The sequence below is a fragment of the Podarcis liolepis genome, assembly GCF_965112155.1.
Source record: "Podarcis liolepis genome assembly, chromosome: 17".
NCBI lineage: Eukaryota > Metazoa > Chordata > Lepidosauria > Squamata > Lacertidae > Podarcis > Podarcis liolepis.
This window is the reverse complement of record NC_139571.1, coordinates 1,334,404-1,362,320: the sequence shown is the minus strand read 5'-3', so window position 1 is coordinate 1,362,320 and position 27,917 is coordinate 1,334,404. Positions and strand designations below refer to the sequence as shown.

The 27,917-nt window shown below is 45.1% G+C and overlaps 1 protein-coding gene across 1 annotated transcript; it reads right to left on the bottom strand.

The window, feature by feature from the left end:
* Positions 1 to 211: 211 nt before the first annotated feature.
* On the bottom strand, positions 212 to 27,688 carry CFP (complement factor properdin). The gene is made up of 10 exons (XM_083482567.1): positions 27,535 to 27,688; positions 17,916 to 18,066; positions 16,284 to 16,456; positions 8,826 to 8,996; positions 7,438 to 7,635; positions 6,623 to 6,796; positions 4,946 to 5,140; positions 2,027 to 2,138; positions 859 to 998; positions 212 to 752 (listed from the first exon to the last, which is right to left on the bottom strand). Exons 1-10 carry the CDS (start codon positions 27,605 to 27,607, stop codon positions 748 to 750), a joined length of 1,392 nt encoding a protein of 463 aa, XP_083338693.1. The 5' UTR covers positions 27,608 to 27,688; the 3' UTR covers positions 212 to 747.
* Positions 27,689 to 27,917: the final 229 nt, after the last annotated feature.

Sequence of the window (27,917 nt, the reverse complement as noted above, 5' to 3'; positions counted from 1 at the left end):
AGGACAACAGGGCAGGCAAGCAAATAGCTAGAGAAGTTATTGCCTTTTTTACAAAGCTCCTGTCATTGTTACTAATTTTTTAGCATTTTGTCAAAGATACTATTTTTCAGCAAATCTACATAGAATAATAGAATTGTAAGTCCAACCCCTTGCAATGCAGGAATCTCAACACATGGTTTCCCATCCCATTTCTAACCATACTGGACCCTGCTTAGCTTTGCAAATGTGCGAGCAGTTTTATTGCTGCACCACTAGGAGGTACATACTTTTACACCATATTCATCTGTCTACAAGCAGAACTCTCAACAAACAGCCTAAAACATCCAGATGCAGAGTAGTGGTTGCTTTTACAGTAAATGAAAACAGTAGAATCCATAATGTGATTAAAATCTCCCACCTAGGACACACACTGGCCTGATATGCTAAGCATTTTTTTTATTTCAAAAATAACAATCATATATTAAACAACAACCAACAAGCATACAATGTATTATATCTATGTGAAAATGAAAAAATGCTTATGAAATGGGGGAAAGCTTATATGAATTAATACCCACATTACACCGTGTGCTGACATGTAAGTGTGTTGACATATAGGACAACTTCTTGTACTGATTATTCCTCAGTTCTCAAGGTCACCATTTCAAAAAGAGGAAGCAGCTATTGGGGGTTGCAAAGATGAAAGGAAGCGGACATTAGCCTGGCTCCTGGTAGTCTCCAGCACTGAAACCCACAGTTTCTTCAAAATCAGTCTGGGGGTGGGGGCGGAGAGAAAGAGAGAGAAACGTGGTTAAATCCAGGGGAAATGCTGGGCTCCCCCATCGTTTTCTCCTCCCCAGAAGATCGCCACCAACTCACCTTCACAGGGGGGCACATTTTGGCATGGTGCTTGCTCCTCCACCACCAGCCCCTGTCCATCCAGCGGCTGGCAGTTGGGTTTTGGGCGCCCCCAGAAGCTGACGTTCAGTACCTTCCTGTTCTCTCCTTCCACTGTCATTCTGCAAGCCAGAGAGAGAGGATCACAATGAAGAGGCTGCTTGGCTTAGGAGGTCACACTCCCCTCCCCTGTTCCTCCAAACTGGCTTCTCTGAGACAATAACAACACGACAACTCCAGCAGGATATGTCTTCCCCCACCTCCCAACACAGCGTGTGGTACCACTGCACATTTAAGGCTGTGCCATACCATTATAAACAGTCATGGTTTCCCCCAAAGAATTCTGGGAGCTGCAGTTTTTCAAGGAGCGCTTGTAGGAGACCCTACCCCATTCCCCTCACAGAGCTGCAATTCCCAGAGTCCCCGGGAAGACCAATTGACTGTCCTAACAACTCTCAGTACGCTTAGCACACTTCAGTTACCAAGAGTTGTGTTTTTTTTAAGGAAGCCATGACTTCACCCCACTGGATTCCGGCTCAGAGCACCCCAGATATTGTTGCTGGCTACCTTTGGTACTGGTTTTGCATGTGACTGCGAAAGGCTCAGGTGTCTTTATATTCAGGGCCAGACTTAGGGGGTAACTAGGACCCTTTCCTGGATAATCCAGCAATGGAATCCTCCATTGGATTTTAACCCTTGCTGCATCCAGGACCCCAGGAATTAGAAGGGACTCAGTCATCATACAGCCTAACCCCTCCCTGCTCAAACTCACAACAGCCTAACTGTTTCCAATCTGATTTTATTTATTTTGATAAATTGTATGCCCATTTGTTTTTCATGTGTGATTTTTATCAGTATTATTAGTGAACATTCTTTATTGTTTTATGCAAACTGCCAAGTAGTTTTTGCCTATTAACTCTTGTCAGATAAATACATGAATTCTGCACTAGCTGCAGCTGGCCAGTTAAGCAAGTCAGAAAGTGGTTTCGCAGGCTTGCCCTTCAAAAATGAAACAACTCCCTATTTCTCTCTCCCTCAACTCAACTCTCTCTCTCTCTCTCTCTCTCTCTCTCTCTCTCTCTCTCTCACACACACACACACACACACACACACACACACACACACTGCCCTTCCCTCATTTCATACTCACGGGTAATTGGGGTAGATGGCTTTGCACTCCCTCTTGCGAGATTTCATGGGCTTCTCCCCACAGGGCGGGTTGCAGAGGCCCCATGGGCTCCATTCTGTCCAGGCTCCTTTCACTGAGAGAAGCCACACAAATCAGACCCACAGGCTTGGCATCCCTTGACTCCACCTCTGCCTACTGAACAACTACCATGAAGGGAACTGTAGCTCTGTGAGGGTTCTCCCAACAGTTCTCAGAACCCTTAACAAACTACAGCTCCCAGGATGCTCTGAGGGAAAGCATTACAACTGTTAAAGGAGTATCAATATGGTGTCAATATGACAAGTAGAGTGTCTGAAGAACCAGTGGGGCATGCCAGTGAGAGCCTCAGAAAGGGACCAGAAAGACATGGGACTCAGCTGCATGGTAAAAATAAAATGTTATAAATGCATTATAACATGTGATACCGGATGGTGCTGTAGAGCTGGAATCAGAACTATAAAATTTTCCATTATGAGCTTTTAAAAAAATTTCAGAGCATTTCTTATAGTTGTGTAGATGCAGCCCTGCTCAACCTGAAGCACACAGGGTGGCTTTGGGCCAGGCATTCAAAAGCAAGGGGCAACAATCAGGTGGGGAGAGGCGGTTGGCTCACCTACCCTCTGCCATCGTGCCTCATGTCTACAGCTCACTTGGGCTTTATCTGTTTGGAAAGAGAAATCAGATACTACACTTGATCTTAACCAAAAGGCCTAAGAGATGGGAGTCTGTTACAGAGAACTCACTTGTGAGTGGACAGGTGTAAGGTTGGACTATATGAGAACTGAAATTTTATGATGGAGATGCACAACTTGGATCCGGGACTGGATAAAATTAAAAAACACAGATTTATTAGATTTGAAAGGGCACAACAATAGATTTGGTTGGCGTGCGTATTTGTGGTACAACAAAGGGAAAATACATAAAGCATTTTATAATCATATAATTAGGAGATCACTTTTAAGGGCATGGGGAAAACATAAAGAACTATTAGAACTAAAGACCCCATGGTAGGTTTCCCCTACAGAAGTAATTTCAATCAAAAAAATAAATAGGGAGAAAATATGGCCTACATATAGAGATTTGCTAATAGAAAAGGAAGGGAAGTTAATACTGAAAGAATATGAGGAGATTAAAGAATATGTGTATGATTGGCTGCAATATCATCAATTAAATGAGGTATCTAAAGAAGATTTTAAAAAGGTTTTAGCTTGAATATTTCAAGATTCCAAAGAGAAATTATAGAAGATAATACCAAATTGTTGAAGAAAACAAATAATTTATTATTAGAATGGGAAACAAAAGATGAAGAGGTAAAAAGTATAATGATTAAATGGGTGCAAGATATAGGACACAATAAAGAAATGGAAGAATGGGGAAAATTATGGAGAGTAAATTTGAAATTTACTGATTGTATTTTAATAAAAGAGAATTATATGAAAATGATGTTGTTGTTTAGTTGTTTAGTCGTGTCCGACTCTTCGTGACCCCATGGAGCAGAGTATTACACCAGAAAAAAATAGCAAAAAGGTATAGAACAGGTTCAAATAAGTGTTGGAAATGTAAAGAAAATGAAGGCAACTTTTTCACATGTGGTGGAATTGCAAACTGATTAATAAGTATTGGGATATGATTTGTAATGAAATTAAGAAAATATTTAAATTGACCAGAAGCTTTTTTTATTAGGTATTACAGGTTAAGATTTACTAAGAGAAAAGAAGAAAGGCTTTATGTCTGCTACAACTGCAGCTAGGGGGTTATTAGCCCAAAGATGGAAAAGCGAAGAAATACCAACTAAGGAAGAAGGGCTACAAAAATTAATGGAATCTGCTGAAATGGCAAAGTAAACAGAAAGTCTCAGAGACTCAAGAGAGAATTTAAGAAAGAATGGGAACTTTTCATGTTGTACTTACAGAAACAATGTAACAATGTAAAGATCTAAACTCACTACCAGGATTTGAGTAAACATTTACAATTAACAACAGAAATAATAATTATCAATATGGACAAGATGTACAATATCTGAAAGCAGGCAGGGTTTAATGGGGGGGACCGACCAGAAAAGGAAGTTGAGGGAAGTCGGGGGGAAATGGAGGGAATGTATTTTGTTGATTTTGATATGTGGCAATGTGATAAAAATGTAAAATCCAATAAAAATTATTTTAAAAAAGGAAAGAGATATCAGAAAGTAGAATCTTTGTTGCTGTTGTTTTTAAAAATCCACATGATAGAGGAATGATGAATGGCCTTATTAGATTGCACCATCTGTGCCCAGCATTCTGCTTCCAGTGGAGGAGCCTTTGGCTCTCGGAAGCAGGACACAGCCTCTTATTCACCACCCAGCACCTCAGGAGTATTGTCCAGGAGGCCTGAGCCCCAGGTGTTTGGCACTTTCCTCCCTTCTACCTGAATTGAAAATCCTTTTATATATATATATAAGGCCACTTTCCCTCAGTGCTCACATCTGTGCACATCTATACATCAGCATGTGCTGGTTTTAGCATAAGTGTGTTGTGGGCCAGAGTCTTTGGGGGATCTAGCAACACCCCTATGGCAGCTTATTCAAAGAAATACGGCTTCTTTAATATGGAGGTTCCATTTAAATATCCTGGCTAGTTTTTAACAGAGTGACCTATACTCAAAACAAGTGCCTAATTCTTTCTTTCTTTTCCTTTCTTTCTTTCTTTCTTTCTTTCTTTCTTTCTTTCTTTCTTTCTTTCTTTTTAAACAAGCCACCCAAGAAATGGCCATCACATTGTGGGTGAGGAAGACAAAAAGAAAACTCAGATTATCTAGGGCTCCCAGCAGCCTCCCATCCTCCAGGCTCAGCCATAAGTGGCATTTCTGAAGCTTAGCCTTTCATAAGGGCAGCTCCTTCCACCTCTTTTTATCCCCAATACTCACAAGGGCATAACTGGACATTGTAGCAGCTTCTGATATCCATGGTTGGCCCCACACAGCGCTTGCCCTCATGCGCCCGTCCAACGCATGTCCTGGTTCTACTCTGAAGTCCAGTCAGGTCATCGCAGGCGATCCTGATATTACTGGCTTTATTCTCACAGACACTCCATTCGGACCACTCCCTCCAGCGCCCGTCCACTGTGTGGCATTGCGGGAGAAGGAGGAGGGTCAAGAAGAATGCCAGCCAGCTTTGACGGTGGGCAAGGGCAGGCAGCCCCACAGTCCGGGGATGGGACTTGAGGGCCACCCCCCACCGTAGTCAAACCCCCCCCCCCCCATCCAGGGAAATGAGAGTCACCATCCCAGTTCAAGGACACAGCCAGGCAAAAATCACTACAGGAGAGAACGGAAAAAGAAGGGGCATGTTCCAGGCAGAGCAGGAGCTATGTGGGGTGCAGCTGGAGCATTCCAGGGGCCAGATAGAGAAGTCCGGGGGGCCACATTTGGCCCAAGGCCTGAAGTTGTCTACCTTGATGTCAAGCAGATTCACAGGGAGGGGGAGGGGGTATTGTGACTTGGAGCAGCCCTTGGGACCAGGGTTATAATTAAATATAAATTCTTTCCTAGAGGTATGGATCAAAGAAATTGCACGCTGTTTCACACACATCCATATATGTAGTTGTTAAGTGTGTACCTCCACCCCAAATTACCAACTGAACTTTAAAACTAACTTTTAAAGCATTGATTGTTCAAATTATAAAAAGAGTTCATCAAGTTACAAAAATATAGCCTAAAGTCAGAAACAACCCATGACCACAACCCGTAAGCAGACCCAGCAAAGCAGGAAGATTCCATGGCATGAAACTTTTCATGAATAAACAGCTGGACCCTTTTCATTATCACCCGTGTTATTATATTCTATTAAGATTTTAATTAAATAAAATGTAAATTCCAGCTATCCAGATGTTTGCGAAATATACCAGGCCCGGAGTCAGCATGCAGCATCCATCCGCAGCACCCCCATGTTGGCTGCCCTGACCCCCAAATTTACATGGCAGTTCCCAGACGTAGCCACAGGCAGGGCAAGGGAGACAGAAGCAGCCCACCACCAAAGGAGACCCCCTCAAACCTGGAGCTGGCCAGGCGTCATCCTCATTGGTCAGCAGGCAGGAGCGGGCTGACTTCTTAGCAAGCAGCTAAGCAGAGTATTTGCATGATCTCTTTTTAAAGGGAAGCTGAATAGCCTGGCCACAGCCCAGAGATGTACAGACAGACCTCCACAGTCTCCTCAACATGTGACAGCTCAGAGTGGCCAGAGTTTTTTTGGGATCTGGCAACAATCCCAAAGCACCTTATTCAAAGCGATACGGCCTCTGTAAACGGAGGTTCCATGTAGTTCTTCTGGCTAGTTTGGGTATAAGTGGGGGCTCCCCTTCACCTCTCAATTCCTGAATTTCACAACATGAGGGACACAAGCCTTCTGAAGAAGGGGCAATATTCACCAGCAGAAGAAAGCCAGAAAGTGGTAGCAGGAGGGCTGCAGATGGCAGTGGGCACTGGGGGCTGGAGGGAATGGAAGCAGCCAGGCAGGAGCAAGTGAGCGGGGCAGGCTTTGCGGTCTGGCTCTAGATTCCCACCCACAAGAGCTGCCCCTGCCATATCTCCTTCCTTCCCCATTACCTGGGCAGGGCGTCCTGGTGTTACAGGTGTCGGTGTGGGTGTCTGGACCAGGGCAGAACTTCCCTCCATGCTTTGGGGCAGGGCTGTCACACAGACGCTTCTCCACCGTTCGGCCAACCCCGCAGGTCACCGAGCAAGAGCCAGTGGGCTTCCAGCTGCCCCAGCTGCCGTCCTCTGTGGGGCAACACAAAGAACTCTTGGACCCCCAGTCGGACTTGCTCAGACAAGCACAAGCTCTAAATGGGCATCGCTGTGGCCCATCAAGTGTGGAACTACATTGTCCAGGACACAACAGAAATCCATTTGGAAACTCCCTGCAGCAGGGCTACGAAAACTGTGGTCGTTGAGAGTTTCTTGGACTCCCAGCAGCCCCAGCCGTCAGCATGGACAGTGGTCAAGGGTTAAAGGGGTCTTCACTGCTACATCCATCCCCAGCCTATAAACTAGGTCTGTCGCTTTGGAAAGCATTGGGACAGGCCAGTCTCTTTGCCCATTTCCTTTCTGGATCACCATCCGGCTGGCCAGAGACAGCAAAGAATCTAACATTCACATATGCATTAATGTAACATTTGTATATGTTAGCTGTACTTTTGTAATATTTTCTGCTCTTTGCATTGTTGTTGCTTTAGTTATCTGTACACCGCTAAGAGATATTTTTAAAATACACTTTGTGATATAGAACTGGCACAAATAGGTACACACTAAATAAATCCATAAGGGGGGGGGGGCTTGTCTCTTCAGGGGCAACAGGGTCATCACCCGCAAGCTGCTTGCAGGAGGAGGGCTGGGTAAATGAGGCAGCTTTCTTTCCTTACGTGGACAGAAGGGCAGTCCGCTGCAGGAGCGGTAGTCTTGGTCAGCTCCAGGGCAGGGGTTTCCAGGGGGGTCTCTGGAAGGTGAGGGGCTGTTACACTGACGCCGGCGCTGCTGCCTGGGCTGTGGCCCCGAGCCCTCGGGAACGCAGGTGGCAGGGCAAGGTTCCCAGTTGCCCCAGTTGCCCCAGTTTCCATGGGCTGTGTGAAAAGAGAAGCAAGCACAGAAAGATGAGGGGTGTGAGGGGGAGGCGGTGTGGGTCAGGATGGGCTGTGCAGAAAGAAGGCAAGCAAACCTCACCTCCCTAAGACCGGTGTCCCCTCCATCCTTGCTCCAGACTGTCCCGTCTCTCTTCTCCATCAGATCATCCGGTCCCAGCAAAGCTCTACCAGCCATATTTCCTTTAATGCGTTCAGCACCCCAACCCCCCACCCTGATTCCCTCTCCTCCATCCATTCCCATCGCCTTTTTAACGGATCAAAGGAGTGTAAGAACTTACACTTTTATCTATAAGAACTGATACATAAATGCTGCCACTCATGGACAGAAGGAAAGATTGATTTTACCATTTTCATTTTTTGTACTGTACCACAGTAAAAAAAAAAAAAACTCCCCCAAAAGTAAAGCAGCCTTTTAAAAAAACACCACTATAACCATTTCTTGGATCATTTTGTATGGCTACCTACCAGTGAAATTCTTTTGGTGGCTTACAAAATAGTATTTTTTAAAATAGTATTTTTTAAAAGTCAAGATACAACAATTGAAACAAAACAAAAAGTCAATAAACACAGCAACACCCCAAAAAATCCTAGAAGAAGCAGAATTAAATAATTTGCAGCTCATTTCAAAACCCCACTAAGAGAGTGATCCTATAGAAATATCCACCAGGATGAGTGTGGTTAGGATCCAGTGGATCTCTGAACTCTAAAGACTATTTTGAAGGCTTGTTTGCCAGGTTTAGGCCAGCTCAGCTGGTAGCAGCCCTGCTCCTGAACAGAATTTGGATCTGGTGTGCTGCACATGAGCTTAACTTATGCTGGCTTATTGTGCATAGGATTTCTCCCTGAAAGATGGCGAGCATAAGCTTTATTTAAAACAATATTAAAACTGTGAAGGCCTAGCCCTAGGGTTTGTTTTGAAACACAAGCTTAAGCTTCATTCACCTTAGTGAATAAAAAGGTACCAGAAAGACCACAAAAAAGACACCAGGTGACCTCTCTGGGGAAGGCAATAATCAACTATATATGTAGCTGATTAATCCATATTACAGGTACAGCCTTGCTCCCTCCTCCATTTCAACTCTCTGACCTCTCATTGAATCCATTTTCCTTCCCTTCCTGACATCCTTTGACCCAGTTCTTATTTTCCAATATTTCTGTCAAAAACCTACTTGGGCAGATCTGGTTGGTGTCACAGGACCGTTGTTCGGCGCCGTCTCCTAGGCAACTGCCTCCACAGTCTGGTGCTGGATTGGTGCAAGTGCGCTTCCTTGTCTGCAGCCCTCTGAGGCAAGTCACAGAGCAGGGACTCCAGGCAGCCCAGGCTGACCAGCCTCCCACCCCTGCAAGGGAATAAGGGGCAGCATCCATGAAGACTGGGATGAATAGCTTCCTTGACATGCCCCGAATTCTCTTCATGAAGCCCAGTCTTTTCTGCAGAAATGCTCTTAGGAAGCAAGCAAGCCTGCCCATCTAACCCACTGTTGTCCACAGACTGACTGGCAGCCGCTCTCCAGATAGCTGATATATTCAGAAGACAGAAAGCGGGAGCTATTAGCGAAGCTGAAAGCTGAAGATTCATCTCATATATTTAAATCAAATCAAAGTGGGGTGGGAGAGGAATTCAGCAGCTACAAGAATCCACAGTAATGGGAAATTATCATCATATAAACAGACAGGTGTGATGGCCTGGGAAACCGATTCAGAGGCTGAACCGGAGGAATCCCAGCCTGCACAGGAGTCCCCGCCTCCAGGGCCGGCTGAACTGGGGCAGGGCCTTGATTCTGAGGCGCCTGCACCTGTGCTGGATCCTCAGGAGCAGGCACCAGGTGAATCCACTCTGGCTCCAGAGGTGGTTGAGGACTCAGTGCCTACAGGTGAGTCTCCCCCTGGGCCCAGTAACCCTTCAGCCTCTCCTGAACTGCAGAGGCTCAGGGCAGAGGGGCGAAGGGAACTGGTTTCTCCCAGGAGGAGTGCTCGCCTTAAGGCCAGGAGAGGCGGGTCTCCTGGGGGCCGGGACCGCCCCTGGCCTCAGAGAAGATAAAGGCCAGTCAGCCCGGTCCCAGGTTGCGGGAGCAACGTCGTTGATGAGCTGTTTCGGCCAGCATCCAGTCCTGTTTCCCCCAGTGTTCCTGTCCCCGCCCAGCTTCCTGCTTTGGACCTCACCTCGTTCCTTGTGAACCTGTTTCCAGCCCAGTGACCCAGGACCGGACTTTGACTACACCAATGGTAACCTTCCCTCCGGGACCAGCACAACAGGTGAGCTACAGGTGTGATCAGGATGCAATCCATATATCCACTGGCGGAGGAAGATGGGGGTGAAGGAAGTGCACTGCCCTCGGCAGCGTGCTCCGGGGGGGGGGGTTGCCATCTTGGCTTCCCCCCGCCCGCACGGCAGGCCACGACCCTGGGATGCACGCCGCCCACACCTGCTCTCCGCCCCCCGGTGCCGGAGCATGAAGCTCCACCACTGCATATATCATGGATGGGGAATTGGTGGTCTTCCAGATGTTGTTGGACTCCAGCTCAGAACAGTTCCAGCTGGCAGGCCCAGGGGTCAGGATGATGGAAGCTGAGAGTCCAGCCCCATCTGAAGAGCCACAGGCTCCCCACCTGTACTAACACACTTACCTGGGAGCCTCTTACAGAGAACTCACTTGTGAGCAGACAGGTGTAAGGTTGCACTATATGAGAACTGAAATTTTAGGTTGGAGATGCACAACTTGTGGGCTGGATTCTAGTTATGGGTAAATTTTACCTGGCCCCGTTTGTCCCTACAAAATGTTAAGACAAACAAAAACCCCTTGGTTTTACAGATAAGGAAAAGAAGCAACTGGTTTCCATGTGGATTTAATTATAAATATTAATGATTTATTTACAACATTTTTACCCTGCTCTTTAGTCTAAAAGTCTCCCAGAGAAGCTTCTATAAGACACCGTATTTTTCGCTCCATAAGACGCACTTTTTCCCTCCTAAAAAGTAAGGGGAAATGTGTGTGCATCTTATAGAGTGAAAGCAGGTGGGAGGCTCTGCTCAGCGCTCCCTTTAAAGAGCCGTGCCTAGCATGTGTGCGGCTCTTGGGGGCTTTTCCGCGAGGTGGGAGAAGGGACTGACAGGCTGCCCTCTGTCCCTTCCCACATCTCCCAGAAAAGCCAGCAAGAGCCGCTGCCAGGCTCTGCTCAGTGCTCCCTTGTAAGGGCTCCCTTTTGTCGCTCCTCCCGCTTTGCTGGGAAGCCAGCAGAACAAGAGGCGCTGTGCAGCTATCGCTCTTGCTCTGCTGGCTCCTCAGTGAAGCAGGAGGAGCGACGGAAGGGTTTAAAGCAAGAAAAGCAAGAGCCACTTACATGCTCTGCACAGAATATTTGTTTTCTTGCCTTCCCCCTCTAAAAACTAGGTGCGTCTTATGGTCAGGTGCATCTTATGGAGCGAAAAATACGGTAAATAAAAACAAGGCAGCCCCTGATGAAGACTTACAAACTAAAAAGCACAATACAAAGGGGGAAATGGATGAGGAGGAAAGAGGAAAACAAGAAAACTCAGGCCCTAGATCTTAGCATACCATAATAGTTCTTAAAGACCAGATGGAATGGAAAACAACCTGGTAACAAGAGTGTATATCTGAGCAAGAAACTCTGTAGCTGAAAGGAAGCTGTGTTCAGCCCAAGTTAAAGGACCCTGGGTGACTTCAAGGTGATGTCTGGCTTCACCCCAAGTTCAAGAGCGGATAAAGAGATCACAGGGGTAAAAACTGGGAAAAGTGAATTCAAGTTAAAAGCGTATGCAGATGACCTAGTGATAACAGTGGAAGAACCTAAAACCTCACTCCCTAAAGTAACAGAAAAAATTCAGAAATTTGGGGAGGTGGCAGGATTTAAGTTAAATAGGAATAAAACTAAATTATTCATTAAAAACATGAAGGAAGAAGAAAGAACCGAATTAGAACAAAACATTGCGATTGAAGTCCATAAAAAGGTTAAATATTTAGGGATTTGGTTAACATCAATAAATATAAACCTATTTAAAAATAACTATGAAAAAATTTGGCTTGAGGTTAAACAAAATTTAGAAATATGGAGTAGAATGAATCTCTCATTGTTAGGAAAAATATCGGCGATTAAAATTAATGTGTTGCCAAAAATGTTATTTCTTTTTCAAGCGATACCAGTCATTCTGAAAGATGAATGTTTTTAAAAATGGCAGAAAGAGATTTCAAAATTTATCCGGGGGGGGGGGGGGCAAAAGGCCAAGCATAAAACATAAAATACTTACAGACGTAAAAGACAGAGGCGGGTTTGCCCTCCCAGACCTTAAATCTGCTTGTTTGGTTTGGATCAGGGACTGGATGAGATTGGGCAAGCAAGAGGCATTAGAACTGGAAGGACATGGCAACAGATTCCGCTGGCACGCATGCTTATGGTACGGGAAAGGGAAGGTTCATAGAAGTTTTTACAACCATATAATTAGGAAATCACTAATGAGAGTATGGGAGAAATACAAAGACTTATTGGAACAAAAGACCCCGTAGTGGCTTTCACCACATGAAGCAGTCGCTCAAACCACTTGGAAAGAAAGGGAAATGGCTCACATATGTTGATTTATTAAAGGACCATGATGGAAAATGGAAATTAAGAGATGACGATGAGATCAAAGACCACTTTCAGAGTTGGTTGCATTATCGACAACTATATGAAACACATAAAGAAGACAGCGAAAAAGAATTCAGTTACACAAGATCTAGGTTTCAAACGGAAGTGATTGAAGGGAAAGTGAAATTACTGAATATTATTAGAATGGGAGCCGAAAGATGAAGAGGTAAAATTAGTTATGATTAAATGGGCACAAGATGTAGATCACAACATTATGATGGAAGATTGGGGAAAATTATGGAAAACTGATTTAAAATTTGCAGATTGTTCCCTACTGAAGGAGAATTACATGAAAATGATGTACAGATGGTACACAACACCAGTGCAGTTAGGGAAAATGTACAAAACTAGTTCAAATATATGTTGGAAGTGTAAGGAAAAGGAAAGGACATTTTATCATATGTGGTGGGATTGCAATGTAATTTAAAAAATTTGGGAAATGATATACAATGAATTGAAGAAAATGTTCCATTTAACATTTGTTTAAAAAACCTGAAGCATTTTTGTTAGGGATTGTAGGGAAAGATCTGCCCAAAAAGCTGAAAAACAAATGGAGCAAACAGCACGCGGACCTAGTGGTGGGAGGGAAAAATCCTTAAATAAGAGACACGGGGGAATGATTAATGGACTTCAATGTCTGTACACTAATGCGCAAAGCATGGGAAATAAACAAGATGAGCTTGAGCTCTTGGTACAGCAAACTAAATATGACATAATAGGCATCACTGAAACCTGGTGGGATAAGTCCCACGATTGGAATGTAATAATGGGGGGATACAATCTATTTCAGAGAAACAGACCAGACAAGAAAGGAGGAGGAGTGGCGTTATATGTCAGGGATGTGTATACCTGTGAAGAGATCCAAGATTTAGAACCTCAAAGCCAAAGTGAGAGCATATGGGTCAAAATTAAGGGAGAGAAGAATAACAGAGACCTCATTGTGGGAGTTTACTATAGATCCCCAAGCCAAACGGAGGACATAGATGATGCCTTCCTGGAACAGATGGCCAAGCATGCAAAAGGAAGGGAGATAGTAGTAATGGGGGACTTCAATTACCCGGATATTTGTTGGACGTCAAACTCAGCCAAGAGCATAAGGTCAAACAGATTCCTCACTGGCCTTGCAGACAACTTCATTGTCCAGAAAGTGGGAGAAGCAACAAGAGGAACAGCCATTTTAGATCTGGTCCTAACCAATGTTGATGACCTGGTTAGTGGGGTAGATGTGGAAGGATCATTAGGCGCGAGTGATCATGCTCTTCTGAAGTTTACTATACAGCGGAAAGGAGCAGCCAAGCATACTAGGACTCAATTTCTTGACTTTAAGAAAGCCGACTTCATAAAACTTAGGGAAGTGCTGGGTGAGATCCCATGGACAGTAATACTAAAAGGAAAGGGAGTTCATGATGGCTGGGAGTTTGTTAAGAGGGAGATAGTAAAAGCACAACGTCAGGCAATACCAATGAGATGGAAACATGGAAGGTGCCTAAAGAAGCCAGGGTGGCTATCTAAAGAACTTTTAACTGAATTAAGATTTAAAAAGGATGTGTACAAAAAATGGAAAAGGGGGGAAACCACCAAAGAGGAATTCAAACAAATAGCCAGCACGTGTAGATACAAAGTCAGAAAAGCTAAAGCACAGAATGAACTCAGGCTTGCTAGAGAGGTTAAAAGCAACAAAAAAGGCTTTTATGGGTATGTTCGTAGCAAAAGGAAGAACAAAGAAACAGTGGGGTCACTCAGAGGAGAAGATGGTGAAATGCAAACAGGGGACACAGAAAGGGCTGAACTCCTCAATGCCTTCTTTGCCTCAGTCTTCTCCGTTAAAGAAAACAATGCCCGACCTGAAGAATTTGGAGCAAATGATTCAGCAAAGGAAACACAGCCCAGAATAACTAAGGAGATAGTACAAGAATACTTGGCTAGTTTAGATGTATTCAAGTCTCCAGGGCCAGATGAACTGCATCCAAGAGTATTAAAAGAACTGGCGGATGTGATCTCAGAACCACTGGCAGTCATCTTTGAGAATTCCTGGAGAACAGGCGAAGTCCCGGCAGACTGGAGGAGGGCAAATGTTGTCCCTATTTTCAAAACGGGGAAAAGAGAGGACCCAAATAATTATCGCCCAGTCAGTCTGACATCAATACCAGGGAAGATTCTGGAGCAGATCATTAAGCAAACAGTCTGTGAGCACCTAGAAAGGAATGCTGTGATCACCAATAGTCAGCATGGATTTCTGAAAAATAAGTCATGTCAGACTAACCTGATCTCGTTTTTTGACAGAATTACAAGCCTGGTAGATGAAGGGAACGCAGTGGATGTAGCCTACCTTGATTTCAGCAAGGCATTTGACAAGGTGCTCCATGATATTCTTGTAAAGAAGCTGGTAAAATGCGGTCTTGACTATGCTACCACTCAGTGGATTTGTAACTGGCTGACTGACCGAACCCAAAGGGTGCTCATCAATGGTTCCTCTTCATCCTGGAGAAGAGTGACTAGTGGCGTGCCACAGGGTTCTGTCTTGGGCCCAGTCTTATTCAACATCTTTATCAACGACTTGGATGATGGACTCAAGGGCATCCTGATCAAATTTGGAGATGACACCAAACTGGGAGGGGTGGCTAACACCCCAGAGGACAGGATCACACTTCAAAACGACCTTGACAGATTAGAGAACTGGGCAAAAACAAACAAGATGAATTTTAACAGGGAGAAATGTAAAGTATTGCACTTGGGCAAAAAAAATGAGAGGCACAAATACAAGATGGGTGACACCTGGCTTGAGAGCAGTACATGTGAAAAGGATCTAGGAGTCTTGGTTGACCACAAACTTGACATGAGCCAACAGTGTGACGCGGCAGCTAAAAAAGCCAATGCAATTCTGGGCTGCATCAATAGGAGTATAGCATCTAGATCAAGGGAAGTAATAGTGCCACTGTATTCTGCTCTGGTCAGACCACACCTGGAGTACTGTGTCCAGTTCTGGGCACCACAATTCAAGAAGGACACCGACAAACTGGAACGTGTCCAGAGGAGGGCAACCAAAATGGTCAAAGGCCTGGAAACGATGCCTTATGAGGAACGGCTAAGGGAGCTGGGCATGTTTAGCCTGGAGAAGAGGAGGTTAAGGGGTGATATGATAGCCATGTTCAAATATATAAAAGGATGTCACATAGAGGAGGGAGAAAGGTTGTTTTCTGCTGCTCCAGAGAAGCGGACACGGAGCAATGGATCCAAACTACAAGAAAGAAGATTCCACCTAAACATTAGGAAGAACTTCCTGACAGTAAGAGCTGTTTGACAGTGGAATTTGCTGCCCAGGAGTGTGGTGGAGTCTCCTTTTTTGGAGGTCTTTAAGCAGAGGCTTGACAACCATATGTCAGGAGTGCTCTGATGGTGTTTCCTGCTTGGCAGGGGGTTGGACTCGATGGCCCTTGTGGTCTCTTCCAACTCTATGATTCTATGATTCTATGATTCTATGATCTTCATGTATGTGACAGCGGCCGTGAGAGTTCTAATAGCACAAGGATGGAAGACAGAAGAAACCCCACCAAAGAATCATGGCAAGAAAAATTGATGAACTATGCAGAACAGGCAAAATTGACATATAAGCTACGGGACAAGGATAACTATGACTTTAAAGATGAATGGGAACCCTTTACAAAGTATTTGAAGACGAAACAAAGCGAACCAGACTCCTTGGCTGGCTTTGAATAAACATTCACAAACTTTTCTATTGATGATAATCAGCTAAATAGTTTGAGGATCTATACAACTGTGTAACATGCAGAAAACTGCTTTCTTAGAGAAATCAGAGACTGGAACTGAGGGAAGCTGGGGGGTGGGGTGGGTGGGGGGAGGGAGGGAGGGAGGGAGGAAAAATGGGGGGAAATTGTTTTGTTTTAATTTTGAATTAAAAAGTTTTTTTAAAAAAAAGAGAGAGAGAGAGAAAAGAGCCACAATAGGAGAGCCGAGATGCTTACTGGGGCAACAGGCCATCAGACTGCAGGCCTGCATTTCCCACTGGCGGGTGCTGGCCTGACAAAAGCCGGCCGGGCCATTGCGCCCATGACAGGTCCGGTTGCGCCGTTGGACGCCTTCCTGGCAGGAAACAGAGCAGGGGCTCCAGGGGGACCAGTCACTCCAGTGGGCTGCCCTGTACAAAAAGAAAGAGGAGGAGGAGGTTACGAGTCCTCCCTGCTATGGGGAGTCATAAAAATCCCCCAGGGAAATTCCACAGATAACCCAGGGCAGAATTGAAGTACAGTGACTCCCCACTTGCATGGGGGTTATGTAGGCCCCCACACACTTGAGTGAAACTGCGTTAAGTGGGGAGCACCCTCTAAACACCCTTCAAAAGCCCTCTCTCCCGCTCTCTCTTCAAACCATACCAAAAAATACCACATCCAAAAATACCCGCAACTGGAGTTGAAGCTCTGCTTCCTGCAGAGAGCCCCAGGGCCAAAGACTCTGGAAGGACTTCCACCAGCTTCTCCTCCCCATGCCCACCACCACTGCTACCCCAAATGGGCTCTGGAGGGTCAGGAGAACTCCCCAAACAGCATGTAGCAGGAAGGAGATGGGAGATTCAGGCCAGCAGGATTGCTGGTGCTGACAGAGCAATCTGCCTAAGGCTATACTAAATTCCTCCCTTAGCTGCGCACTCACAAAGTCTAGGTGCAAATTTGTATTACGGTGAGCTAATTCCCAACACACTAGTTAGACAGCAATGAGGGCAGCACCCTACTTAGATTTTCTGTTCACAAGGAAGCCATATCGTTGCGGGAAAAATATTTGCCTGTAGCAAAGTGCTTATTTGCTTTTAACACACACACTATCACAGTCAAATTGTGGTCTCACAAAAGCTGTACGAAAAGCAGAGGATGTCATGCTGGTTGATTAACCAACATTCCAAATTTAACAGCAGGACAATACCTTTACAGGGATCCCCCCCCCTCCATGTTGCCTGGTACTAGGCAAGGCAGCTACAGTCACACCAGGGACTTATGGTATGTAATTATCCCCTGTGCTTTAAGGCCCAACCCCTGGCATAGTGTCTGGGGGGGAGGGAGTCCCACTGGGGATAATGAGGTTGGTGGCTGAACCAGCTGAGCATCCAAACATACTTTAAAGGGAGGCCAGTGTTTGGCCCTCTGGAGCCCAGGGGCCTTGGCATTTGCCAGGTGCCTCGGCTAGGGTGGGAGAAAGAAAAAAAGTGAGCTTCATGCTGTAACCACTTATACACAATCCATTGACAACAAATTTGGTGCACATTTAAAGCACATGGCTTCCTCCAGACAATCCTGGGAAATATAGTTCACCCCCTCATCCAACAACTGCAGTTCTCAGCACCCTTAGCAAGCTATAGTTCCTGTGATTCCTTGGGGGGAAATCCATGTGTTAAATGAGCATATGGTGTGAGTCCTGAGCACAACAGCATTCTCCCTACTTGTGATCCCGAGCAACTGCTCTTTGGAGGTAGAGTATGCCATTCTGGCTCGTAGCCACAGAAGGTATTTGGGGATCTCCAGCAGGAGAAATTGGGTGAGCTAGAGAAGGTGCTGAGTGAAACATGGGTACAGTGGTTAGTGATAAGATTCTGGTGTGACACTCACTGGCAGGCCTGGCAAGGCCCATTCCTGTCCATCTGGAAGCCGTATTGGTGGTTTAGGCAGCAGTCGTCCTGGGCAACCCCTTCCCCCAGCAGGTCGTTGCACTTCCCTGAAGTCACATCAAATGCCCCGTAGCAGAAAACATTTTGCGCTCCTGAAATGAGAAAACCCAGCTGAGAGCAGGCTGCAAGCATGAGGATAGGAATCCCCCTCCTAAGCACAAATGGGGAGCTGTGAGTTCCCTATGTGGCCTTGGGGAATCCCTTCAGGCCACACCCTCCTTGATGCCTCCCGCTTGCCTGGAAGACGAATGGACAGAGGTGTGTGCATAGGAATCTCTGGCTTGGACACAGTTGGGGTGTCCCTACAACAGGTAAGGTTTGCATCCAGTGCTGTGCCTGTTTCTGCATCTGGGCCCCATCCATCACCCCTGGGAGGTAGTCCCAGGTGAGGCTTGAAAAGGTCGGCCAGATAACAAACCCTTATCGACACAAGAAATACAAGACAAACGAGGTGGCACCCGAATGCCCTGGCTAACACACCAACTACATGCCCTCTTAAAATCAGCAGCAACTAGGCCCCTGACAACCTTTGAAAACCTCCTCCTAACAACAAAGGGACACAGCAAAGGGATGGTGTCCACAATGTACAAAATACTACTCCAAAATCCCACAAACCCCCTAGACGTAATCAAAAAAAATGGGAGGACGACATTAACCCCACCCAGTGGACTAGAATATGGTTTAATATGGCCCTTTAAATCCATATCAGCGAAAAGGAAAGAACTTGTTCTGAAACATACTTACAGATGGTACCTAACACCAAGGAAACTAGCACTAATACGCCTAGGAACGTCCCCAAAATGCTGGAGAGGATGCACTTCCATAGGCATATACATCCACAGGTAGTGGGAATGCCCCCAAAACCAACTATTCTGGACAACAATCATACAAGAAATATGCAAAATAACTAAGCAAGTATTAGAAGTCACCCCAGAACTGGCCCTACTAAACATCTTCCAATATAATAATGCCCACTCACACCACAAAGAGCTCATAACCCACCTACTCTCAGCAGCCAGAAGCCTCAAAGCCAGACACTGGAGAGACCTGTTAGGAGTATACATGGACCAACACCAGTGGTATCAAATAGTATGGGAAACAGCCTTATTAGAAAAACTAACCAACAAACTGAAACTGACACAGGGACAAATAGAAGAAGACGCCTTCACCCTTTATCACACTCACAACCCAACAAGACAACAAGAACCCACCAACAGCAATCTGGCTAATCTGTGATCCAAAAACACACACACATGGAAACAAAGTTCACCACAGCCAATCACAACCAACCAACCACACCCTAGGCCAACCCCAACTTCTCTCCCCACCAAAGAAATACAAGTGAATAGTAAAGGGAACCCACACGTGACACGGACACAAAACCCCACATATACACCACATAGAAGAGAAGCATTGCCACCCACTCACCTCCCCCCCCCTTTCCCCATTTTCCTCCTAATGTAACACTAATGTCTCAACAAATGAAACTGATCTGTAGAAAATGTAACTTCAAAAAAGAGACATTGCACATACTTTTGTAAACCAAGAAATCTTTAATAAAATATGTGAGAGAAAAAGAAAGAAAGAAAGAAAGAAAGAAAGAAAGAAAGAAAGAAAGAAAGAAAGAAAGAAAGAAAGAAAAGCTCAGCCAGCCCTGACCTAGACCCATGGGGGACTTCAATTACCCGGATATTTGTTGGATGTCAAACTCAGCCAAGAGCATAAGGTCAAACAGATTCCTCACTGGCCTTGCAGACAACTTCATTGTCCAGAAAGTGGGAGAAGCAACAAGAGGAACAGCCATTTTAGATCTGGCCCTAACCAATGTTGATGACCTGGTTAGTGGGGTAGAAGTGGAAGGATCATTAGGCGCGAGTGATCATGCTCTTCTGAAGTTTACTATACAGCGGAAAGGAGCAGCCAAGCATACTAGGACTCAATTTCTTGACTTTAAGAAAGCTGACTTCATAAAACTTAGGGAAGTGCTGGGTGAGATCCCATGGACAGTAATACTAAAAGGAAAGGGAATTCATGATGGCTGGGAGTTTGTTAAGAGGGAGATAGTAAAAGCACAACATCAGGCAATACCAATGAGACGGAAACATGGAAGGTGCCTAAAGAACCCAGGGTGGCAAGACTATTTACAGAAATGTTGTAAAATTAATGAATGGTAGAATGATGTTAGAATGAAATTAAGTGGTTCTAGCAGCAATGTCATAAAGGTGTATGAAAAAATGGCCAGTTAATAGGTGAGAATCTAAAGCTATAAAATATTAAGTTAAAGAACTAAGACAAAAACAAAGAGGGAAAGGAATTGCTGAATTAACCAATTGAACTGGAATACAAAAATGGGAGGTAAGAGGAGGTCAGGGAAGCAAGGAAATGAAATGTAAGATATGGAAGGATTAATCTGTTTTTAAGTGTGTTTTTAAACTTTTTTTCTATATTTTGTATGGGTTTTTTTCTATATTTTCCCTTGTCTCTTTTATTTTTAACTATGTAATTTTTTGTTTCTGAAATTTTAATAAATCGTTAAAAAAAAAAAGAAGCCAGGGTGGCTATCTAAAGAACTTTTAACTGAGTTAAGATTAAAAAAGGATGTGTACAAAAAATGGAAAAGGGGGGAAGCACCAAAGAGGAATTCAAACAAATAGCCAGCAGGTGTAGACACAAAGTCAGAAAAGCTAAAGCACAGAATGAACTCAGGTTTGCTAGAGAGGTTAAAAGCAACAAAAAAGGCTTTTATGGGTATGTTCGTAGCAAAAGGAAGAACAAAGAAACAGTGGGGTCACTCAGAGGAGAAGATGGTGAAATGCAAACAGGGGACACAGAAAGGGCTGAACTCCTCAATGCCTTCTTTGCCTCAGTCTTCTCCGTTAAAGAAAACAATGCCCGACCTGAAGAATTTGGAGCAAATGATTCAGCAAAGGAAACACAGCCCAGAATAACTAAGGAGATAGTACAAGAATACTTGGCTAGTTTAGATGTATTCAAGTCTCCAGGGCCAGATGAACTGCATCCAAGAGTATTAAAAGAACTGGCGGATGTGATCTCAGAACCACTGGCAGTCATCTTTGAGAATTCCTGGAGAACAGGCGAAGTCCCGGCAGACTGGAGGAGGGCAAATGTTGTCCCTATTTTCAAAAAGGGAGAAAGAGAGGACCCAAATAATTACCGCCCAGTCAGTCTGACATCAATACCAGGGAAGATTCTGGAGCAGATCATTAAGCAAACAGTCTGTGAGCACCTAGAAAGGAATGCTGTGATCACCAATAGTCAGCATGGATTTCTGAAAAATAAGTCATGTCAGACTAACCTGATCTCGTTTTTTGACAGAATTACAAGCCTGGTAGATGAAGGGAACGCAGTGGATGTAGCCTACCTTGATTTCAGCAAGGCATTTGACAAGGTGCTCCATGATATTCTTGTAAAGAAGCTGGTAAAATGCGGTCTTGACTATGCTACCACTCAGTGGATTTGTAACTGGCTGACTGACCGAACCCAAAGGGTGCTCATCAATGGTTCCTCTTCATCCTGGAGAAGAGTGACTAGTGGGGTGCCACAGGGTTCTGTCTTGGGCCCGGTCTTATTCAACATCTTTATCAACGACTTGGATGATGGACTCAAGGGCATCCTGATCAAATTTGCAGATGACACCAAACTGGGAGGGGTGGCTAACACCCCAGAGGACACGATCACACTTCATAACGACCTTGACAGATTAGAGAACTGGGCCAAAACAAACAAGATGAATTTTAACAGGGAGAAATGTAAAGTATTGCACTTGGGCAAAAAAAAATGAGAGGCACAAATACAAGATGGGTGACACCTGGCTTGAGAGCAGTACATGTGAAAAGGATCTAGGAGTCTTGGTTGACCACAAACTTGACATGAGCCAACAGTGTGACGCGGCAGCTAAAAAAGCCAATGCAATTCTGGGCTGCATCAATAGGAGAATAGCATCTAGATCAAGGGATGTAATAGTGCCACTGTATTCTGCTCTGGTCAGACCTCACCTGGAGTACTGTGTCCAGTTCAGGGCACCACAGTTCAAGAAGGACACTGACAAACTGGAACGTGTCCAGAGGAGGACAACCAAAATGGTCAAAGTCCTGGAAACGATGCCTTATGAGGAACGGCTAAGGGAGCTGGGCATGTTTAGCCTGGAGAAGAGGAGGTTAAGGGGTGATATGATAGCCATGTTCAAATATATAAAAGGATGTCACATAGAGGAGGGAGAAAGGTTGTTTTCTGCTGCTCCAGAGAAGCGGACACGGAGCAATGGATCCAAACTACAAGAAAGAAGATTCCACCTAAACATTAGGAAGAACTTCCTGACAGTAAGAGCTGTTCGACAGTGGAATTTGCTGCCAAGGACTGTGGTGGAGTCTCCTTTTTTGGAGGTCTTTAAGCAGAGGCTTGACAACCATATGTCAGGAGTGCTCTGATGGTGTTTCCTGCTTGGCAGGGGGTTGGACTCGATGGCCCTTGTGGTCTATTCCAACTCTATGATTCTATGATTCTAGAGCAACCTCACCCACCCTCCCATAGCAGCAACTGGTTGCCAGTTTCCTCCACCTTAGAATAGTATTATATTTAACTAGATAACTTTTTAATTTTTTAATTTTTATAATAAGAAAAGAGAGCACATGGTGGCGGATCCGAAGGACCATGTGTCTTCCTCCATGTCACTTGAACTGGTACTAAAAGCCTGAGAACTTGCAGTTGGAGGGAGAAATTGTAGAAGTCCACATAACTGCTTAGGTCGTTGGCTCTTGACTGTTTTCACATACAGTGGTACCTCTGGTTAAGTACTTAATTCGTTCCGGAGTTCTGCGGGACTTGACATCTTTCCGCAGGGCCTGCAAGACAGAGCTGTTCCACCAGGCCTTTGGCCAGGGCACAGCCTGACTCCCTCCCTCGGCAATCTTCGCGGAGCTCTGGCCCAATGGTTGCCAGTGGCTTGATTTGAATTAATTTTATAATGACTGATTTTAGAGTGTTGTTTGTGTTGTACTTTGTACTGTTTTATTGTTGTTAGCCGCCCTAAGCCCGGCTTCTGCTGGGGAGGGCGGGATATACCGTATTTTTTGCTCTATAAGACTCACTTTTTCCCTCCTAAAAAGTAAGGGGAAATCTGTGTGCGTCTTATGGAGCGAATGCAGGCTGCACAACTATCACAGAAGCCACAACAGCAAGGGGGATTGCTGCTTTTGCTGCGCAGTGATCCCTCTTGCTGTTCTGGCTTCTGAGATTCAGAATTTTTTTTTCTTGTTTTCCTCCTTCAAAAACTAGGTGCGTCTTGTGGTCTGGTGCGTCTTATAGAGCGAAAAATACGGTAAATAAAATTTATTATTATTATTATAATTTATTATTCTTAACCTGAAACTGTTCTTAACCTGAAGCACCACTTTAGCTAATGGGGCCTCCTGGTGCTGCCACACCGCTGGAGCACGATTTCTGTTCTCATCCTGAAGCAAAGTTCTTAACCTGAAGCACTCTTTCTGGGTTAGCGGAGTCTGTAACCTGAAGCGTATGTAACCCGAGGTACCACTGTACTAATACCACATCCTGTAGAATTCTTTCAGTTATATTTTATCTGCACCATCAGAATGAATTTGAGGAACCAAAATGTTTTTCTGTGCGGCCTGAGCAAGAGCAGGGAACAGCGTTATAGTGATTGCAGTAGCTCGTCTTTGTCCCCCCACCCCTGCCCTGCTCACAGTTGTGAAGAATATTCCTACGTTATGAATGGTCCATGTCACCATTAAGAAAAATAGGTCAGAACAGGCAAATATAGGGAAATGATCTATAATGAAATGAAAAAGGTACTTAAATGTACCTTTCCTAAAAAACCAGAGGCCTTTCTCTTGGGCATTGTCGGCCAATTGGTGACAAAGAAAGATAGAGCTTTTTTCATGTATGCCACAACAGCAGCAAGAATACTCATCGCAAAGTATTGGAAGACACAAGATTTACCCACTTTGGAAGAATGGCAGATGAAAGTGATGGACTATATGACACTGGCCGAGATGACAGGCAGAATCCGTGACCAACGAAAAGAGACGGTGGAAGAAGAATGGAGAAAATTCAAAAGCTATCTTAAGGACTACTATAAACTTAATGAATGCTAAAATGCCGTGGTTTCCAGAAACAAAGGGGTACAGGGATATAAGGTCAGATTATAAAAGAGGACTAAGATGATAGAGATTGGAAAGTAACAATTGGGAGTTGCTAGTTGATCTATGGACATTGGGATGCAGAGAGGGGGGGTATGGGGAAGTCCAAGAAAAGAGGTTTATGAAAATATGTTTGAAACTATACGTGTATGTTTGTCATTTTTAATGTTTGTTTGTTTTTCTTAAAAATGTTGTAAAACCAATAAAAATTTTATAAAAAAAAAAAAAGAAGAACAGGCAAATATATATGTGGACAGTCCCTGGAGCAAGTGACTTTTCTTCTTTAAGTTCTCAAAGCTCTTAACTTAGCTCAAGGTTGTCATCTGAACTGGCCAGATGTTTAACTGAGAATCGATCAGAGTCAGTCCAACATTTGGAAAACAAGACTTTAGAACCGTTTTGCCCCAACTAGATGTTCCATTTTGGCAGAGGAGTGCGGGGGGAGTGCATTGCCCCCGGCAGCACCATCCCGGTGGGGTGCCATCACAGCTGCCCCCTTCCCACGCTGGCCACCACGCCCCCAGGACACATGCCACGCCCCCGGGACGTGCGTCAGCCCCGCCCCCACCTGCTCTCCCCCCCCCCCCGGTGCCGAAGCATGAAGCTCCGCCACTGCATTTTGGTGACTGTAACCTTGGTTTAAGGAACCATTTGGTGCCTAGCTTATAAATCTGAGTTTCTAAGACTGCTTATGGACGTCTGCCAAGTGAGGTTAATGCTTCATGCAGCTGCCAGGTCTGCAGACCCTAATGAGGTGAACTGTTTTGCTAGCATGCATCTGGCGAAACTACCAATTGCCCATGACCACTTGTGCCATAGTAAACATCAGGAAGCCACGGGACTTACTTGTCATTTCTCGTTGCTTCAGGCCAGAAAAAGTTTCTCTGACTCAAAAGCTCCCTGCTGGGAAGCTGTTATTACTTTTACAAAAGCTCTACCAGGAAAGAAACCTGGAAACCCTATGAAGGATGGAGCAATTTTTCAACTACAGTGGTACCTCGGGTTACAGACGCTTCAGGTTACAGACTCCGCTAAGTCAGAAATAGTACCTTGGGTTAAGAAATTTGCTTCAGGATGAGAACAGAAATTGTGCAGCGGCGGCAACAGGAGGCCCCATTAGCTAAAGTGGTACCTCAGGTTAAGAACAGTTTCAGGTTAAGAACGGACCTCCAGAACAAATTAAGTTCTTAACCAGAGGTACCACTGTATGGGTAAAACCTTTGTTGTTTCAGTTGGCCCTTGAGAACCAACAGCTACAGTATAATCTTTGCATAGGAAGGACTATCGCTCACTGGCAGAACAGCTGCCTGGCATGCAAAAGCTCCTTGGTTTGATCCCTGGCATTTGCAAGGAGGAGGTGCCTGAAGCCCAGCCTGTTTCTTGACAATGCTGATCTAAATGGATCAAGAAATGGATCTAAATGGATCCGACTCAGTATTAGGGCAGCTCCCTATGTTCTAGTATTCCTTGATTCATATTGTTTTGCTGCACCCGCCTCTGTTATTGGTGTTCAGAGGTGAGTGGTGCTGCTTATGTAGCCAAAACAGCACTACCCATGCACAAGATGGATGCATGACAAAGCATGAAAAAAGCTTTAGTGGGAAGCCCCGCCCCCAAAAGCCCAATGAAGACTGAGCTGCATTGCCGTTAAAGACTAACTGTTGGGTTGAGGGAAAGGATCCACTGCATTGTATTTTGGTTTGGGTATTTTATTCTAATTTTGTGACCTGCTGTTTATATATTGCTGAATAGCAACATATTTATTATTTAAATAAATGCTTCAAGTTATAAAGGGATTGTTCTGCATCAGTCCTCCTGGGCAACAATAGGTCTCTGCTGAAACCACACGAGAATCCAAGCCCTTCCAAGGGAAGATTTGGTAAGAGGCGATAAGTAAGTTCTATACCCGTGGGATACTTTGGTCACATAATAGGCAGGTTTCACACTATTTACGGTACCTTTCACATCTCAGGTTGCATGGAAATGTTTAAGCCAAATTTGTGGCTTAAAGGGGCCTGAAAGCTTCCTAAGCACCCCTAGGTAAAGGTAAAGGGACCCCTGACCATTAGGTCCAGTCGTGGATGACTCTGGGGTTGCAGCGCTCATCTTGCTTTACTGGCCGAGGGAGCCGGCGTACAGCTTCCAGGTCATGTGGCCAGCATGACTAAGCTGCTTCTGGCGAACCAGAGCAGCGCACGGAAATGCCATTTACCTTCCCTGCCATTTACCTATTTATCTACTTGCACTTGGACGTGCTTTCAAACTGCTAGGTTGGCAGGAGCAGGGACCGAGCAACGGGAACTCACCCCGTCGTGGGGATTCGAACCACCGACCTTCTGATCGGCAAAGTCCTAGGCTCTATGGTTGAACCCACAGCGCCACCCACGTCCCCAAGCACCCCAGATGCCGCCTAAGTCTGTTACCCTTTTCCCAGGGTGAGGGTCCTGGGCTTAGCATCTGCATGACAGGCAGAAATCCAATAGGCAAAGTATTCCCTATCGCATATACTGGGGAAAGGATTGTGTGCACAGAATTCCTGCCTGCTATGCAGCTGGTTAAAAAGGCAGGGCGGTGCTGCTGCAGAAATAAAAAGTGGCAACTAAACACAACCTATGTCCAGGACTGTCACTTAGCTACCAGTGCACAAAAGTTAAGGACATCAAGCTTTCCCCAGAATGCAGCTCAGAGGAGTCTGTGCGCATGAGGACATTATTGGCTTAATTTGTGCTTGCTTTGCAGGCACAGGAACAGGCCCTGCCAGAGAATGGTGGCCACTCTCCCTCACTACTAGGGGTGGGTGAATTTCTCAATTTCAATTTCTCTAATTTCTCAGTTTTCTAATCTTGAATTCAGTTCTCCATATTTCCACATCAGTTTGTAATGATTTTTTTTAAATTCCTCATGAAAATTAATCTTCATGTTGGTGCATATTTCTCCTAATATTTTATTTTGATTCTGAAGCATTTATAAACCAGTTAACACTTCAAAAACCTCCAAGCAGTCACTGTTATAGACATTCTTGTATGCAGTTTTGCCTAAGGTACACATTCTTGCAAAACAATTTCCCCAAATACACTGATGCATGTTATTTTCACAAATATATGCATTTTTTGTGCACAGTTCACCCTGTTATATGCAGCATTGTACACATTACGTGGCAGGAGAACTGCCCTGCAAAATTTGGAGAATCCTAGATTTCAAAGGATAGTTGCATTTCAATTCACATATTGTTTCCGAGAGTGCAGATTAGGCAGTTCAGCCTTTAAATGCAAAGTGAAGCAACACACACACACACACACACACACACACACACACACACACACAAACACAGATAATGCCGACAATTGATACTCATTACCAAAACATCCCTGTCCCCTTTACCTGCAGGAGCCTCCAGGACCCCAAACCACCAAGACACCACCACCAGGAGCCGCAACTCTTTCCCCCCAGCCATGGCTGCCTCTGGAGCAGAGTGAAAGGAACCAAGAGAGAGGAGATGACATGGCCAGCTATTGGGGAAGTTTGGAGCAGGGGAAGTCCCTGGTCAGCCCCTCCTGCAATAGTCCCCTGGAGTGACTCAGCCCTGATAGGTGGGGCAGCACCCTGATCAGATACCTGCAGCGGAAGAGGACGGAGTCCAAGGAGAGCAAGAAAGCACTCAGAAGGAGGTGCCTGGAGAGCTCCATGTGTTAGAGTGTGGTGCTGATGACGCCAAGGTGGCAGGTTCAAACCCCATGTGAGAGAGCTGCATATTCCTGTATTGC

Excerpts from the sequence above, each read along its gene's own strand:
- CFP (XM_083482567.1), bottom strand. The coding sequence starts at position 27,607 with ATGGCTGGGGGGAAAGAGTTGCGGCTCCTGGTGGTGGTGTCTTGGTGG. Across the intron at positions 16,457-17,915 it reads GGGCCTTGCCAGGCCTGCCA|GGCAGCCCACTGGAGTGACT; the intron begins GTGAGTGTCACA and ends CTTTTTGTACAG. Across the intron at positions 8,997-16,283 it reads TCTGATGGCCTGTTGCCCCA|GGGTGGGAGGCTGGTCAGCC; the intron begins GTAAGCATCTCG and ends ATTCCCTTGCAG.